Source organism: Artemia franciscana, chromosome 19, assembly GCF_032884065.1.
Source record: "Artemia franciscana chromosome 19, ASM3288406v1, whole genome shotgun sequence".
Lineage (NCBI taxonomy): Eukaryota > Metazoa > Arthropoda > Branchiopoda > Anostraca > Artemiidae > Artemia > Artemia franciscana.
Window position 1 is genome coordinate 11,456,544 of NC_088881.1, and position 19,607 is coordinate 11,476,150.

Consider the following 19,607-nt stretch of genomic DNA (forward strand, 5'->3'; position numbering starts at 1 on the left):
TGCCATGGCGTATCCATGATAGAATGCAATGCTGATATATCAGTACTAAAAATATACGTATGAGAAATAGGGCACTCGTTTGAGCTACCAAGGAGGTTGATAATATTTATGAATATAGAACCATATATGCACATAGCAAAAGCTTTTTTAGTGAGGTTGTGCACTTTGAAAAATGCAGAGGTATCAAACAGTTCGTGATAACAAACTGTATTAAGGAGCGACACGGCTCAATAGTAACCAAAACTCTAAAAAATGGAATTTTGATATCAATAGCTACATCAAAAGAATTGTATTTTAATGCTGATTTTAAATATATAAGTTTAATCAAGTTTAGTCTTACCCATCAAAAGTTACGAGCCTGAGAAAATTTGCCTTATTTTAGAAAATAGGGGAAAAAAACCTCTAAAAGTCATAGAATCTTAACGAAAATCACACCATCAGATTCAGCGAATCAGAGAACCCTATTGTACGAGTTTCAAGCTCCTATCTACAAAAATGTGGAATTTCGTATTTTTTTGCCAGAGGGCAGATCACGGATGCGTGTTTATTTGTTTGTTTGTTTTTTTTTGTTTTTTTCCCAGGGGTGATCATATCGACCCGGTGGTCCTAGAATCTTGTGAGAGGGCTCATTCTAACGCAATTGAAAAGTTCTAGTGCCCTTTTTAAGTAACTAAAAAATTGTAGGGCACCTAGGCCCCCTCCCACGCTAATTATTTTCCCAAAGTCACCAGATCAAAATTCTGAGATAGCCATTTTATTCAGCGTAGTCAAAAAATTTGATAACTATGTCTTTGGGGACTACTTACTCCTCACAGTCCCCTTGGGAGGGGCCACAAGTTACAAACTTTGACCAGTGCTTACATACAGTAATGGTTATTTGGAAGTGTACAGATGTTTTCAGGGGGATTTTTAGGTTGGGGGAGGAGTTGAGAAGAGGGGGATATGTTGGGGGAACTTTCCTTGGAGGAATTTGTCATGGGGGAAGAAAATTTTCATGAAGGGAGCGCAGGATTATCTGGCATTATTTAAACAAATACAATGAAAAAATAAATATGAAAAGTTTTTTCAACTGAAAGTAAGGAGAAGCATTAAAATTTAAAACGAACAGAAATTATTACGCATATGATGGGCTCACATCCTCCTAATACCTCGCTCTTTTTAAAGTTAAAGTATTTTTAGTAATTTCAACTATTTATTCTACGGCTTTTGTGATTCAGGGGTCATTCTTAAGAAATTGGAACAAAATTTAAGCTTTAGTGTAAAGAGTGAGGTTCTGACGAGGGGGTGAACCTCTTCGTATACGTAATAAAAACATGAGAATACAGAAGTTCGCTACGTAAGCTAATTTGTAAGTTACGTATATCTTTTACTAATAAAAACATTAGTAAAAAAATTAAAAGTTCTAGTTGCCTTTTTAAGTAGCCCAGAGTCGGAAGGCAACTAGGCCTCCTCCCTCGCTCCTTTTTTTCTCAAATTATTCGATCAAAACCATGAGAAAGCCATTTACCAAAAAATATGCAAATTTTGTTTTAATTATTCATCTGCGGTGAGTCAAAATAAAAACATCCATTGATTCAAAAATGTTCAGAAATTAAATATAAAAAAAACAATTTTTTTTAACGGAAAGTAAGGAGCGACATTGAAACTTAAAACGAACAGAAATTATTTCGTATATGAAAGGAGATGCTTCCTCATCAACGCCCCGCTCTTTACGCTAAAGTTTTTTACTGTTTTAAAAAGTAGAGTTAAGAGAAAGAGTCAAACTTTAGCGTAAAGAGCGGGGCGTTGATGAGGAAGCATCTCCTTTCATATACGAAGTAATTTCTGTTCGTTTTAAGTTTCAATGTCGCTCCTTACTTTCCGTTAAAAAAAATTTTATTTATCCGATAACACTCTGTAAATGATATTTCAAGCATTCCCACGATCGAATTTGTATTGAACAAAATACGGGTATATGGCTTTTGTGTATGTCAATAGCTCGAGACTAGTTAAATACAATCAAAGATGATTTTAATAGCTTTCTTTGTGTGCATTGCTATTGAATATTTTTACCAGTCCCTTCCCCCTCTGCTTCTCCCCGTATTGCTTCAATACTGTATTATGCTTCAATTATGTAGCACTGACTATTGCTCCAACTTCAGCATTTTAAAAGTTTGACCGATAAAATTTTTATGCTTTAAGTTTTGAATTTTATTATGAATAAATAAAAGTAGCTCCACAAAATAGCTTTTATTTCTAAGTGTTGGTTCATAATACTCCAATTTTGTCAGTTTTACTGCCATTTCATCACAGCTGAAGCCCAGGTTAAATTCAGGTAAAGATTTTTTATGCTCAAGCCTCATAATACATTGAAGCCTTGATAACTACCAATTATCAAATTTCCACTGGTAATTCATCCCAGGGTGATTAGATGCAAACACACGATGAGGAAGTTGGATACTTGAGAAGCTATTCTTTTATTAATATTTACTTGTGGCTGATGGGGGACACAAGCATTAGCTCCCTTTGGCGTCCAAAAGCTTTGTCATGGTGGTGTGCAAAAAGTCTAAGTCTTTTGTAAGTAGCCTCACTAGTGCAAGACAGGACTTGTCTCATCTCCTTTAATACCAAATGGATCTTTTCAGCAGTTCCAGGTTGGCTGTAATAACAGCCGTCCATGTCTTCCTCTGGCCCATGCCTCTCTCCCCCTCAAGACAGGGGAGCACTCTTAGTAATTTAGTGGATAAAAATTGTTTTCTGGCCATCTCAGGTCTATATTTAAGCAATTTCTTAAACCACAGTGTTTTTCTATTTACGAAAAACTAAGTAAAGAGAAAATAGGTTTTGATTTCAACAAAGCAGTGAACAAAAAATATAAAAACAAAACTACACTCTAGCTAAAAAATAAAATATTCCGAATATTTCGGCCCCAATTCCGGGTGCCTTTCTCAAAGGAAGAAAAATTATAAACGATAGAAAAGAAGAAATTTTTTTTTACATAACACACAAAAATCACGACAACTAAACATACAAAAAAAACAATAGACAAATAAGAACAACTCACATTATAAACAAAACTCCCAGCATTGATGGTAACAACCTAAAAAAAACAGCAATGCAAATGTTTATAATGAAACCCTGGGTTCCTTTCCCCTGCAATAACTGGTGTATAAATGGGAATCTATTGAAAGTGAAAATTATATTTACTTGAACAAAACAAAAGAAGGTCACCAGACCCCAGGTCCACCACCCTTAAAGAAGTCTTACAGGTTAATGAAACAAATTTATAAATCATACATTGAATAGATTTTTTCATTTGCTGGTTTAGCTGTAGTCTGTTGACTTCTCCCAGCATTGACCTTACTTTGACTTTCGTTCGCAAGGTTATCACTTGTTTAGGACAATTATGTAAATCACTACTTGTTGAAGTTTTTACTTCAATGGGAGTTTCTCTTATTTATCTATTATCTATTTATTTTTTTTTCGTGTGTTTAGTTGTCGTGTTTTTTTTGTGTTATGTTTTAAAAAACGTTTTTTATTTTTTTTTTGTCGTTTGTAATTTTTTTTTCGTTGAGAAAGGCTCCTGGACGTGGGATTCGGAATATTTTTATTTTTTTAGTTAAAGTGTAGTTTTGTTTTTATTTTCTATTTTTTGCTTACTGCTTTTGTCGAAATTAAAACCAGTTTTCTCTTTGTTTAATTTTTCGTAGGTCTAAATTTGATCTCAAACCAATTGTTTTTGATCGCAAGACTAAGGAGCCCCCCTGTTATGAGTCTCTTGTTCAGCTTTTAGTTGTGGCTAGTCATATGTCGGGCTATTTTTGTCCAGTATATATTTAGGAATTCCAAGAAATAGTTTGTAGCAGGAAGATAAATGCTGCTCAAGATGGTAATTTCTTCACAATTTCTGCATTTTTCGTGTTAAGGCTCTGCGACTAAGTCCCTGCGACTATGTTAAGGGGGATTAATTGAATGCACTTACAGCTTGGATATTGCTTGCTTTGATAGCCCTATTGTTCAAGCAATTTAGAGTTCTGATCAAACCAATGATTTACGTAGTTTTTTTTCTTCTTAAATAGAGCTTTCCCTTGTCTCTTGAGGAATTAGTATGTTAGTAATGTCTTATCAAGGAAGAAAATCCACAACCAAATTTAAACCCAATAACATATTTTCAGGTTCATGCCTTACCACCTTCTTCAACGTCTAACTGTGAATCTCTCTTAACAAAACAAATTTACAATGATACAAGATGGATTAACCTTTCAAGAACTAATCAGCAATCCAAAATGTGGCCAGAGAACATGAGTTGGAAAAGTTATTCTTTCTAAAAGAGGTTGGGGAAGGTCATCTATTCAGTCAGGTAGCAATCAGCTGATGGTTATACCTTTTCCTGGAAGAAATCAGCTTTACAGCTTTGAACTCGGGATTGGGTTTCCTAACGAAAAAAGCCGAATTTTTCTAAAACGAAAATGAAATAAAATAATTTGAAAAAAAAATAGGAGTGAATCTGTGCCAATTGAAAATTTAAGGATTGGTCTAAGACCTGTAACATTTAACGAGAAAAGAATTAGGTCCCATTTATTTTCCAAATTAGCTGTACCCTATTGCCGTGGTTAATAAAGATAGCCAATGCTGAAATGCTATGTGATTGTTGTGTTCCAACAAAAACTTAAGTAATTTACTTGAAGAAATCAACTGAATTTACTTGAAATAAACTAAAGAAATCAACTGAATTTACTTGAAATAAACTAAAGAAATCAACTGAATTTACTTGAAATAAACTAAAGAAATCAACTGAATTTACTTGAAATAAACTAAAGAAATCAACTGAATTTACTTGAAATAAACTAAAGAAATCAACTGAATTTACTTGAAATAAACTAAAGAAATCAACTGAATTTACTTGAAATAAACTAAAGAAATCAACTGAATTTACTTGAAATAAACTAAAGAAATCAACTGAATTTACTTGAAATAAACTAAAGAAATCAACTGAATTTACTTGAAATAAACTAAAGAAATCAACTATAAGGCTGTCGGACCCTATTTTCAGTTGAAATTTTAGGGACAAACAAAAAGCAGGTCAACCAGCAAAAGTACGATAAAGTCGCTTTTTTTTATAAACAATTACAAAACTGACTCATAAAGTATTTATCCGTTTAGTTTATGGCATTAAAGCCCTAAAAATTACTCTTTGAGGTGGTCTCACTAAGTTGGAATTGTCTCAGCCAATCGTTTTAAACACTAAAAAACACCAGAAGTAAGAAGAGGATCCTTTTTTGGAACAGATTTTACAAATATGTCAAGGTCTTCACGTCTTTACGACTCATTATATTTTCGTGCTGTTTTAAATTTATCTAGGTTGCGTTTCATATTTTTATTTAATCATTTCTAGGAATCCACTCAATACCAAGGTGATTTAATGGATGAACAAATGGTACTCAAGTGGATTGTTGCAACCAAAGAAGCAAGTAACGATGTTATTGAAGCAGTTGATTCAAAAACCCTTGAGAATATGATTGCAGACGAAGATTTCCTTGCTGTTTATTTCTGTAAGTTTGAAATATTTATTTTGAGCTGATAGAGCAGTTAATTTTCATGAAGTAAGTTTCTCTTCAGAATATGCAACAAGTTTAAATATGCTCAGAGAAAAATGAAGCATAAGCAATTTAATCCACATTGATTTCATCTTTCTTCATTTTACGCTGTTCAGTGGTCTATGGACTTCGATGAGATTGTCAGTAAAGTATTTTGGTCCATATTCAATTTAGTACCAAGCTGTAGGATTTTTGTACTTTGATGAAACAAAAATAATAACCTGGGCAAAACGAAGTAAGATCTTAGGTTTAAGATTTTAGCACTTTGATGAGTCAAAGAACGTTCATTTTTGTACGTCAGTGTTGTCACCTACTCCTGCAATCTGCTCCAAATTTGTATTTTCTATTTTAGATGACTCTCGCTGCGGTGAAAAATGCGAAGCTATCCTTCAAGAGCTTGAAAACATTGATGATGATGCAGAACATGTTGGTGTAGGCTTCGTTAAATCAACTGCTGTGAACATTGCGCAAAAGCATGGTGTTAAACAGCTCCCAGCTGTTGTTTTCTTCGAACAGGGAACGCCAACTATATATGATGGTAATTTGGAATGGTATTTCTTCTAAAAAATGAAAGAATGTAAAATGGATGTAGAACAAGAAAAATGTGGAAAGAAATTTGATGCTAAGATAAGAAATTAGATTGACTATTATCTTTAAATTTGTAACGAAAATAAGGTTCTTAGTAAACAATATTCCAAAATATTTTCAATCTTAAACAATACTTGAAATAATTAATAATGGTTACTAATTGATGAAAATGATTCTTTGTAACAAAGAATAAAAAATGATAATAATGAATACACCGACTGTAGAGCTATCAGCGGAAGCTATGATAAAGCATTTTAGTCTAATAAACGCTGATAATAAATTAATGAAGGATGAAAACGCTCGTCTTTGTAAACTAAGAGGACTTTCACCACATTTTCATGATTAATCATCAAAAGGATCCGAATTATCAGACTCATTACCTCTGAATCTTATGAACTATGAACAGGCATTTGGTTAAGCTGATCAAAAAGCTTAATGAAGGTTCGAGTCATGTTTATATAGCCATGTTAGCCATTTGTTAGCCATGTTTTTAAATTTAGCCATTTTAGCCAAGTTCAATTAATATTACACATAGACTTACCAATTTCCCTAGAAATTCTAATATTTTTTTCATTATTATGTTTGTCATAATTGATTTGGAAAAGAGCGGACAACACAAAATATTATAATTTTTGTTAGCAAATTTATCCATGTTAGCCTTGTTCATTGAGCCATGTGCTAGCAATGTTTGAAAACTTAGAAACGTTACCCAATATTATTTAATGTTACACATAGGCTTACTGACTGCCCTAGTAATCCTAATATGTTGTTTTCTTTTTTTTCATAATTGATTTTGAAAAGAATGGAAAATATAAAACAATTGCTTTTTTTTCCAAATATAGCCATGTTAGACATAGCCATGTTAGATAATTCGGCCATGTTAGCCAAGTTCATTTAATGTTATGCATAGACTTAGAGACTGCCCTAGTAACCCTAATATGTTTTTTTTCTTTTTTTGTGATCATTGATTTTGAAAAGACCAGAAAGCCCAAAGTATTATGTTTTGTGTTAACAAATTTAGCCATGTTAGCCAAGTTCATTTCATGTAACAAATAAAATTACTGACTGTAGTTGTAATCGTTTTTTTTTTATTTCTTTTGTCATCATTGATTCTGAAAAGAATTGAAAACACAGATCATTATGTTTTGTTAGCAAGTTTAGCCAAATTAGCCATTTGTTAGCAATGTTAGAAAATATAGCCATGTTAGCCATGTTCAACTAATTTTACACATGGGACTACCGGCTGCCCTAGTAATCCTAAAATGTTTTTTATTTCGCGCTGTTAGCCACAATCATTTAGCCATGTTCAGCATGTGTTCGCCATGTTGGGAAATTTAGCCATGTTAGCAAAGTTCATTTAATGTTACACATAGGCTTACACATAAAAAAATAGACTAACACACGTTTAGCACCCAAGTATAGGACAGTAATCCCTCTTTTTCTTTCAAGCTTTCAAAATTCATACTCTATGTAAGTATAGAGTAAAATATAAGTTATATAAATCTTTAATATAAGTCTACATTAAGTCAGTAATAAATCTCTACATAATAAGTCTCTGTAAAAATAAGTTTCTATCAGTCTATATACAAGTCCCCATATAAGTTTATACCAAAATATACTCTCGTTTTAAACCAAAGCACTAGTTGCATGTATAGAATGTCTATGTGAGGAATGCGTGGCTATTACTTCGTTGTCTTATAGCATCGACGCATGTTCCACACTTTTTAGTGATTCTGTCAAGCTTAATTATTTGGGTATTAACACCTTTCTGTGGCCAAGTTCTAGGCCTGAATTTTTGAATATGCAACGTCTTAGAATAAGACGTTAGTTATTAAATTTTTTTTTTTACTATTTTTGGAAGAGAAATCTTGCCTACAAATAAGGTAGTGGAGCGAGCTAAAACTTTAAGATATCCTATGCATCTAAGATGAAGATGCATGCTTATCGTATTAAGTTTATGTCAATGCCAGTTGTAAAAGCAGGAGACATGTATCATTTTTGTCAAAGTTGCTTGACATTGAAATTAAGACAGATCAAAGTTGAAATGTAGAATTTGTTGACAGAGTTAAGTAAGTCTCTGTAAATCTTATTTGCATAACAGTAAGTCTTACCTGTGTCTTTGCTTCTCTTGTAAAACTAAGGAAAATTGTACCAGACTTCTATCTGATTTTAATCGCTGATGTTCATGAGCCATTTTAATGCCATACATGACGTTAAATTTTGATTTTTTTAATGCTTCACCTAGCTTTGGATAACTCCTTAGTTACTATCTCTGTACAAATACTTATTACCAAAAAGATAAATTAATGGCGCTCTATATAATTTAATATATTTAATTAATTTTTTATATTTATGTTCCTTTTTTGCTACTCTGTTTTTGAATAATTTTGTTTTTAGATTCAGTTGAACCTTGTTCCATAAATATTGACCTCGTATGTTTAGCAATAGTGTCTGTAGGCTTAGAAACATTCCCGTGATAAACGATAACAGTACTGCTATTCTTTATATTCTCTATAAAAGAGAAACAGAGGAGCCCCTTCCTCTCTTCTTCAAAGCTAAGATATTTGTAACTCTATCTTAATGGAGTATTTTTCAAAAAATGATTTTACTAGCACCATTAAAATTTTATTTTGTTTCATTCTTCTCCCCAAACCCCTCTCCCAGCTTGTATTTAAATATATCAAGAATTACATGTCTTCCAAAGTTGGCTCTGCTCCAATTCTCAAACTAATCAACTTCTACAAGATTCTCTCAGTTCATTTTTTTATACCATGTGGACATAGTTAGCATTATAAAATCGCGGTTGTAATTTCTAACTAAACTTTTTTGACGTACATTTAAGCCTAAAAGCTATCAATTCTTAAAAGCTTTTTCACTTCAAAATTCTTGACTACAGCCTGATAGAAGGTTTTGAAATTTGTTGCGGCTCTTTTATGAAATAAAAAAAGATACTTATTTTTTAATTTTTAGAAAAATGAATTCATTTGTTTTATTGTTCCACACATAGAGACATATTCATAATCCTTACAAAAGAAATATAAGAAAAGAAAAACTGGGGATTATTTCTATTTAAAACCTTAGCAAACACAATCAACTTTTTTTCATTTGTTTTTCCCAGTGAAAAAAAAATCAGGTAATAAACATAGATGCCGTTTGGTAAATCAGGCGATAAGCATAGATGCCGTTCGGGAAAAGAAATATATCTATGAAAATATTTAAGCTAGGAAATGGATGGAAAGCAACCTGGAAAAATCCAAAAATCTAGCGATGTTAGCAACTTAAATTCTAGGTGAAAAACAAGTACAAACACACATTGAAAAAGTGTTGAAAAATTACTAAAAAGTACAAATACATATTTTTACAGTATCCTGGGGTTTATAACTTATGTGAAAAGAAAACATGGAAAAGGTTTTTTTAAGGGTTTTAATATAACTTGTTCTCAATACTCAGCAAAGTCTTCCTTCCCCCCCTTAACGAATCTTGCCCCAAAATTCAAGAAACGAAATAACAGAAAAAATACGCTACCAAAAAAAACAGAAATAAAACAAAAATAACCTAAAATAAAATTGATAAGAAAAAATTGCAGAAAATAGCCTAAAGTAACATACTATAAAATGAAACCTATCTAAAGGTGATAAGAGCATTCTGCTGAACCTAATTTGTGTAAGAGGTACCTTATGGGATTTTTCTCGATTCTTCAACAAATGTACTGTATTTAGAAATAACAAATTCTTGAAATTTCTCTTATACGCCTAGTGTAGTGGTATTGGAACAATACATATGTTTCAATGCAAAAGATTTGACTAAGAAGTAGAGATTACAATTTCAGTAATTCAAGTGTTGGATAAATATGATAAAGTTGAATTCCTTAACATATCCATTACATATTGGGTTCTTTTATGCAAACACGTACAAAAGGGGAAATGAAGGTAAGGGCACAAAACTAAAACTTAGCCATGCATAAAAATATACTTGAAATCACAGAAAGCGGGCCATATTCAAATTGGATGGTATAAACCATTATAATTACTAATAGGGTCTTATAATTAACCCAATCGTTTTTTTTAAATTATAACCATTATAATTAATGTTATAATTATTTGTTTGAAAACTCGTTTCATAAAACAAAAAGACGGGTCATAAAGAAAAAAAGGAATAAATGTTTAAAAAATAACACAGCAATAAAACTTGTGAAGATACCTCATTCTCTTCAAAGAATAAGAAAAAAATATTCAATACATATAAGAAACAAATGCTTGAAAATCATTTGAAATATAATTTTTATTTCTGGAAGAAAGTGCGTAGCCCCTTCCTTAGTTTAGACTAATTTCTTAAAAACTCTTCCTTTATGCACAGGTCCTTTGACGGATGAAGATAAAGTTATTAAATGGCTTGTCGTATTAAAGAGTAAGCATAACTTTTGCATGTGCTTTTAATTTGCTGTGTTTAAGCTTAAAAGATAATTTGATTGTAGTTTCATTGTATTGGTGCTTTGCGCTAGGACAAATTTTAAATTGAAAATTTAATTATAATTTATCATAGTAGCTTAACGAAGGTAAACTTTGTATTCTTTTTTCTCTCTCTTGGTCCATAAGAGGTGCCAAAGCAGAAAAACTTCGAATGCAGCCGATTCGTTTTTTCTCTTTTGTCTATTGGTACATGGAATAAAATACAACAGAATCAGTTTTAACCCACAACATTTTAAGAACATTTTCTAAGAAATGACTAAGAGTTTGCTTTCAACAGAAACAGAAAATTTGTTTTAAGATTTATATGTAAAAAATACATAAAATTTTTGCATGTGTTTGCTCTATCTCAAAATATGCCGGAGTTTACCTTTGAAATGTGCCAATTTGCTGATTGTTTTTCTTGTGACATTTTTCACCATATCAAGCTGGTAAAAATGTATAGTCTGATTTTTCTCCTAAATAGCCTCTTAAATAGGTCATTTCCCTAAAGGTGTGTCTATTGGACTTCCTTTGAAAGGAATCAAAAGACGGGTTATTAGGTATAACTCCCTCGGGAGAAAATTCAAACTTGAGATAAGTGTCTTGCAAAGGTGTTTTTCAAATAGTCAGTGCTGGGTGTCTCTTCTTATACTTCATCCCACGCAACCTAAATTCTGTTTATTCATTATAGTATAGAAAAGATAGAACTCTTTTTTTGTAGAGATTGGAGTAAAACAAAGAATTTAGATTGTACATAGTGTACCAAGAATAGAGTGTTTCTTGAAACATGAAAATATTTAAGATGGAAGACAATTTTTTTCTTAACAAACAAAAGCTTTGTTTCCCATTCATCGGAATAGAAGTGTTCATTGTATACTTATCAAATATGTAAAAATATTAAGGAAGTGTGTTATTTTTATTATTTTTATTAAGGAAGTGTGTTAGTTTATTTTAAGGAAGTGTGTTAAATATCAATAATAAGACAGTGATAAAAATGCCATTATTCTATTCAAATGCAAAATTTCAATATTGAAATAAGGTTTTAGGTCTAGATGGTAAAATTCTTGTCGACTGGTTAATTTAATAAATTCTATAAAATCAATAAAGATACCATCAATAATTCAGTAAATTCTATTGTATAAATTCGCTTTGAGTTAATTCCTGAAGAAACGGTTTCTAATAAAGTTTGGTAGATAATTGGAATCCAGGGCTCAGAATTTCAAAAAATACGAAAAGCTACTGTTTCTGAAGCTCAGTTTTGTGTCAGAGCAATATCGTTACATGTCAAATATAAAAGTAAATCTCAAATTTTCAGGATATGACCATTTGCTACGCTTATTCTGGTAATAATTTAAATAAAAAATTTTTCCAACAATAAAATTTTTGGAGATTAGTAAATAGCCAAAATAAAACATAAGACTAGCAGAAACTAGCACATACAATAACTCAAACTTAATGAACAGAAATTAATATCAATGAATAAATGAAGCTCAAAACGAACAGGAATACAGTTATAAATACTGCGGTAGAAACCATTTTTGTATTTTCATTGAAAAGATGCAAAACAAATCGCCTTCTGGATTTCGAGATTTGTTTTTTTTGCATCCTATTGAAAGAAAAATGGAAAAACAAATCCTTGGGGATTTATCATTATGGAACAGAGTCCTAGCTGTATTATTAAGGCCAGTTACGAAAATGGCCACCTACCAAGCAGAGATGTAACAGAAATCAGAACCATATATCACATTAAAATCAAATTTTCAGAAAGCATCATAGTTAAATGATATGTCGATAAAATTTTACAAATTAGTATGAGATTTTCGTGCAGAAGCAAAATTTATCTTCCAAACTTAGTTTTAGAATGAAATATAAATTTATTATTGAAATTGATATTGAAATTGGTATTATTGATATCAAAATTAAGCTGTGGTATCAACGGTATACAAGAATGGGTATTAAACACTGAGTAGAAAATATTCTAAAGATCACAAGATTCGGCAGCCCGTTTGCTAGTATTGAAAAAAAAAAATAAGTACTGCTTACCTACAGGTCACGTAATTCAAAGTCAAGTATATTTTGGTTCGGATATTTGTTGTTTTATGCCATATTATCGCTTTCTGAAAGACTTGGTGCTTAATTATTAAGTAGAAATTTATGGTAATTGAATCGGCACTGTTACTCACTGTGTTTTCCTTGATGTTTTGTTGAAAGAAATTTCTATAGTGCTTTGAGAATTAAATACTGATTGCTTCGATAAAGCTTAAAGGTAGAGTTTGTTTATCTTTGGTTAAAGCAGTTAGATGCAACCTATACAGGGTGGAACTGTATTTGAATTGCACCCATTAAAAGAGCTTTACATATTCATTTAGGTTAGAATAAACTTACCTTGGTTTCAAATTTAGAACCCGCCCCACCACCCCCCCCCCCCCAAAAAAAAACGAAAGACATTTTTGTCTAGGAAGTTTGAATGGCTTAAGAAAGCCCTCCCGTGCCTTTATGGGTGTGGTGAAAAAGATTTTTGATATATTTGACAAAGTTATACAATTGTTTGAGAATGAGAGTTGTAATTTTAAGTAAACTAGTTGTTTTATAGTGCTTCAGGGTGTGATTTTTCTTCTCGTTACTTCATTTTTTGGAAATAAAAGTATCAGTTTGTCTTAGCTAATGGATAAATTATATTTACAAAAAAAGGAAACACATCATTCATCTTTTCAATACTTCACTTTTATCAATATTTTGTTCTGCTTAAGTAAGCAATAGTAATGATAATCATAACAAGATTATGATATTTATAATAAATAATAATAATTATGACGGCAAAGATAAAAAACATTGATCGTAATACAATATCAATAAAACTTGAATAAAAAAGACCACAAACTAGTTAGATATTACGAACCTGCAACTGTTCCAATTACTGAAGTCTGTCTCTGGATGTACTCCTTTTCTGTTTTCTTTCCTTAATTTTAACTGTTCTAATCGCTCAAGTTTTTCTCTAGATGTGCTCTTTTTTTATGCTCTGTTTTTTTTTCTCAAATCTTCATAAGACTATTACCTGATTTTAACATCATTTACTCAATATTAATATAATAGCTAGAACTGTTTCGAGTTTGGAGTAACTTGGTGCTTATTCTTTGTGATGGACACTTTACTGAAATTATTGACTTTCCCGTGCTTTTACGGGTGTGGTGAAAGAGATTTTTGATATATTTGACAAAGTTATACAATTATTTGAGAATGAGAGTTGTAATTTTAAGTAAACTAGTTATTTTATAGTGCTTCAGGGTGTGATTTTCCTTCTCGTTACTTAATTTTTTGGAAATAAAAGTATCAGTTTGTCTTAGCTAATGGATAAATTATATTTACAAAAAAAGGAAACACTTCATTCATCTTTTCAATACTTCACTTTTGTCAATATTTTGTTCTGCTTAAGTAAGCAATTGTAATGATAATCATAAAAAAGATTATGATATTAATAATAAATAATAATAATTATGACGGCAAAGATAAATAACATAGATCGTAATATAATATCACTAAAACTTGAATAAAAAAGGACACAAACTAGTTAGATATTACGAACCTGCAACTGTTCTAATTACTGAAGTTTGTCTCTGGATGTACTCCTTTTCTGTTTTCATTCCTTAATTTTAACTGTTCTAATCGCTCAAATCTTTCTCTAGATGTGCTATTTTTCTATACTCTGTTTTTTTTTTTTTTTTTTTTTTTTTTTTTTTTTTTTTTTTAATCCTCTTAATACTATTACCTGATTTTAATATCATTTACTCAATATCAATATAATAGCTAGAACTGTTTCGAGTTTGGAGTAACTTGGTGCTTATTCTTTGTGATGGACACTTTACTGAAATTATTGACTTTCAATTTATTTGTATTTGTTGTCTAGATGAAGTTGCTTCCACTTCCACTTCCAAGAAACCATCGGAGGTTGCTAAAAAGCTGCGAGATTATTGCCAAATAATTGGATTACCAGCTAAAAACGACCCAAAGCTCCTGGTGCAGTATAAGTGTTGTACCGGTGGTCGGATTGCGAATCGTATAACGAATCAGATCGATTTTAATATTGATTCTGACAATGATGGCGTACCTGATTATTTAGAAAAAGGTGGTGATAACAACAGAGTTACTAATGTGTTTCAAAGAGACAGAGATGGTGATGGAATTCCAGACTATCTAGATGAAGATGATGACGGTGATGGCATCCCGGATAATTTAGAGGATTCTGACAACGATGGAATACCAGATCATGAAGATAATGATGACGATAATGATGGCATTCCTGATATTATTGATGATGATGATGATGATAATAATGAAAAATTGTCAAACCCTTTGGAAGCAGACACTGATGGTGACGGAATACTGGATCATCTAGACATTGATGATGATAATGATGGTATTCCTGACTTTCTTGATAATGATGATGATGGAGATGGAATCTCAGATTCAGAAGAAAAGGATGACGACGGTAATGGAGTACCTAACATCCTTGAAGATGATGTTGATAACAGAGATATCACTAAAAATGCAGATGATGGAGAGGATTTGGACGACTCACCTGATATTCGAGAGCTGGACAAAGATGGGGACGGTATTCTAGATCATTTAGATAATGATAATGAAGAAGTACCTAAACTTCTCGACAATAACCGAAGTGGCACAGCAAATAGTACTGAAGCAGACACAGACGGTGATGGTATACCAGATCAGATTGATGATGATGATGATAATGACGGTGTCCCTGACCAGCTTGATAATGATGACGATGGAGATAGCGTACCAGACAGCAATCAATTAGATACAGACGGTGACGGAATTCCAAACAGCCTTGATGAAGACGACGACAACGACGGCATTCCCGATATTTTGGAAAATGACAGTGACAAAGATGGGATTCCAGACTATTTAGACGATGATGATGATAATGACGGGGTCATTGATCGATTTGATGAAGATGATGATAATGATGGTATACCAGATGAGGAAGAAAATGAACCAGAAGAAAATGTCTTTCAAACCCTGGGATCTCACATTAAAACTGCTGGAAAAAACGTCTTGGAAAAAATTAAAAAACATTTCCGACCAGTTAAGACCCTACATGTGCCAGTCAAAGCCTTAAAAAAGAAATCAAAAAACTTGTAAGTGGGGATTCTGCTCAAAGGCAGAATCCCAAATCAAAAACAATTTTCAGAGAAACTCAAGGATTTATTGGATTAATTTCTCTGTTTCTGTCGGATTTTGACAAGGATATCACTACAAAGGGTAAGGGTGTTCTGCTTTGTGTGGACCCCTCCCTTTTCTAGCATGAACCGATCTTTGATATGTACCAAGTTTCTCCTGCTCGATTTGAAGCGTTTAGCTTAATTTAACCTCATTAACAATTTTTTGGCTCTATTTCAATTTTAAATTTTGACTTAAAGACAATTCCTTTTATTTTCCTAAAATCAAAATTTTTTGGTCATTGCATGTTTTCCAAATCTGTTTTGTTTTTCTACTAATCTAACCTCTAGAAAAGTATTTATCAACCTTTCTACCTGTTGAAGAACCCGTAAAACAAATGATATGTTTTAATCAACCCTTGCACATCATAATTATCATGCCTTTTTGCAATTGAACATTTTTTTCTCTAATATCTTTTTCAAAGGAAATTAAGTAAAGCTCTCATTACTAAAAAATGATGTCTTATAACAGTAAAAAAAAGTAAATTTGGGAGGGTGGCCAGGTGAATTAGGGTTCTCAGGATAATCAGGAAAGTAATATAGATGGCACCATCAGTAAAGACTATAAGGCAGTGGTCGGATCATTCTTTAATAATTTTGGTGCTCAGAATAATCATTGAAATTCATGTAGATGATTCATGAAACTTGAGATAGTAATCTGTAGCCTACATACGTATTGATAACCAACTTCTGTGTATATAGGGTAGCAGGAGATCTTTAGTTGCTAAAATCGTAACACTAGGAAAATATGTCAATAATATAGATGGAAGAAAACTGGAGCCGAGTTTTAACTGGTAAACTACTTATTATCAGCCGGATTAACTTTGGAATAGGTTAAAGTGGAATGTAGTGACTGTAAGTGGCTATAAAAGTTACGCAATAAATGTAATAACAGATTGTTATCTATGAAATATATTAATTGGATATTTTTGCTCACTCACATAAGGTGCTGTATTATCTTTTCAGTTAATCTATCGAAATTGTTTGGTGGTATGCTGGTTCTTAATCTCCCACTCCGAGAATTGCAGTGATGTTTCTACTTATTTATTAACTAACAATATCCAAAATTGTAATTCTACTGCGCCATCCATATTCCTAATTCTTAAAATGTGTTGGTAGTGAGAGAGCAATTAAGGTGCATTGGCAGTGCTCTGCAGGTGTCTCAGGCAACCAACAGAAGAGGGGAGGAACACACCGTAAGGGCCTTACGTACCTGCCGATATTTAGTCTCCCTTAAATTGCAAGTAATATGTGAGCGGGTCCCTACACTTCCCTTGTTCCAGGACGGACTTGATCCACCAATTACCTGTGCACTCACTGACAAATTGGCGTGTGGACAATGATTATTGACTGCGCATGGCATCAACTCTTCGGAGAAGATATTATATTATATACATAGCGACTTCTATTTATGTCTTTCCGGTGCTAAAATGTTTACAACGGTCAATTACCAAGGATGAAGTCACTGTGATAATGGTGTGCGCTCAATTTCGCAAAAGAAACAATTCAGCAGGCAATTGATACCCGCAAAGTTGTACAAAAGGTTGACATACTTGAGAGGAAAAGAGGGTTACATCCAGCGTCATCGCTTTTGTAAGACACTCTTGAACTGCTATGCGGCCTCAAAGAAAAGGAAGATTTGGCGCTGTTTGTAATACTTGATCCATCGGACGTGCCTCCTTTTCCAATGGACCCCCCCTACAATAGTGACCTCGTGCCTCAGCGAATATGTCCGGATACTTAATTTTTTAGTTGAAAAAACAGGAAACACGTTTGCAGAGTTTAAGCCCAGTTATCTAGCCATTAACACCAGCTCGCCAATCCCCTCATTCCTGTGGTACTTAAAAATATTTCTGACAATATTAATATGTAAAACCTACAAATTAGCGTTATTTTTGTGAAGAAGCCTTGCCTTGCTTACAAGGTGAAACATATTGTTAGTCGACGAAATGGACTGGTATTCCATATGGTCGATTAAGATTCTGCAGTGGCAGCAGTAGCTACAATACCTAATAGTATGGAAATTGGGGCTAACATCATAAGAACCGAGTACGCAGGTATTATTAAAACGGACACTGATTTTGATGTTTTTCGAATCTCCGTGCTCGTTGAAAGTGTAATTTCTTTGACACGCTTCGGAAATCCAAGAGTTGTGCAGCTGAAGTTTAAAACAAATGATTATCTTGAATATACATTGAAGTTTGCAGTGAAGATCGAACATTGTTCATAGAAAGTCTGAATTGAATGCACGTTGCAAAATTTCTCCCGACGTTGAAAGGACTACCGTTTCCCCATTGCAACATCTTTTCCACGAAAATAATGATTTAGTGCGCCTTTACAAAACAGCAATCGATTTGATGCCAACTGATACGCATAAAATTGTTATTTCCGCTGACAAAACGCCTACAGGACACAGGGAATATAAATGACGACCGGGACACTCAAAGAGAAATTACAGACCGGAACACCGGGGCACAAATGACGACCGGGACACCGGGACACAGGGAATATAAATGAAGACCGGGACACAGGGACACAACTGTGTTGAAGACAACGGGGACGCCAGGGAGGCACAAGGGGGATATATAAATGACGACGGGAACACGGAATATTCGATTACCAATCACCATCAACAAAGCTCAAGAGAAAAATTAGAAAAATTTGAAAAATTAGAAAAATTAGAAACATTTTCCACATTAGGAAAATGTGGTATAGATCTGAATACGGATTGTTTTTCCCATGGACAGTTATATGTTGCATGTTCGAGAGTCGGTAAACCTAACAATCTATTTATATGCACAGACAATGGGACAGCGAAGAATGTTGTATATTCGCAAGTTTTACGTAGTTAAAAACATATATGTATCTATCTATATTCACAGGTGGGACACAGGGACACAACTACAATGGCGTGTAACTAATATGGCATGTAAGGACTTAAACGCACGGGGGGGGGGGTGTGAAACGCCATACTAAACAGCATGTAAATAATACTTTTCTAAACTAAATCAAGTTTTCATAAAATAAATAAATTTTTTTTATTTAGGCGTTAAAATTAAATTAAAACGAATCTAACTAGGGGAGGGGGAAAATTTAGAAAATCATAGACATAGAAAGATGGGAGGGGAGGGGAGTATAGCATATATTTCAGCGGAACAAAAACTGAAATCAAATTTCAGCGGAACACAAAAACGAAATTAAACAATAAATATTTTGCCTCAAAAATACAATTTCTAAGGTTCTGTTCAGCGTTTGGGGCATCTTATCGTTAATTTTTTGAATTTTTCGAAGTCAAAAGAAAAAATGCCTAAAAAATTAAAAGTCTTAGATAAAATTACTATTAAAACGAGAGTTTATAGAAAATAACCACCTTTTTCAAGGGTGAGGAACGAATAACTTTTTCTTTAGGTGCCTTAAATTTGTATTTCCGGGTGTGGGGTCGCGGGCGAACCAACAAGACTTTTCTAAAAAAAATAAAAATTACTTTTTCAGCACCTATAATTTATGCAACTAATAAACACGAAGTTGTAATAAGCCTCTCCCACTAGAATTTTGAAAAGAAACTCTTTCTCTTTTTTTTCTACTTTTCATTGTCAAAAAAACAAATTTCAGATATACAGGATTTTTGGATCATTGGATATGAAAGATTTGCTGTAATTCTAATAAAATATTAAAAATATTAAATTTTTCTCTGTCAAATAAGAGCCAAGCAGAATTAAGCGCAATTTGAAACAAATAAATTATAATACACTCAATTA

The 19,607-nt window shown here is 32.6% G+C and overlaps 1 protein-coding gene across 24 annotated transcripts in view; it reads left to right on the forward strand.

Moving 5' to 3' along the window:
* LOC136039286 (uncharacterized) overlaps positions 1-19,607 on the forward strand; it is a 287,308-nt gene that overhangs the window by 208,407 nt on the left and 59,294 nt on the right. For 8 of the 24 annotated variants that reach the window (XM_065722888.1, XM_065722877.1, XM_065722876.1 and 5 more), the window contains 3 exons: positions 5,375-5,531; positions 5,929-6,114; positions 10,521-10,571. In XM_065722888.1, the coding sequence (XP_065578960.1) occupies positions 5,375-5,531; positions 5,929-6,114; positions 10,521-10,571 (394 nt within the window). Of the gene's footprint in view, positions 1-5,374; positions 5,532-5,928; positions 6,115-10,520; positions 10,572-14,516; positions 15,893-19,607 lie in introns of all 24 variants that reach the window. The other 16 variants (XR_010620405.1, XR_010620404.1, XR_010620410.1 and 13 more) reach the window with 3 other exon arrangements.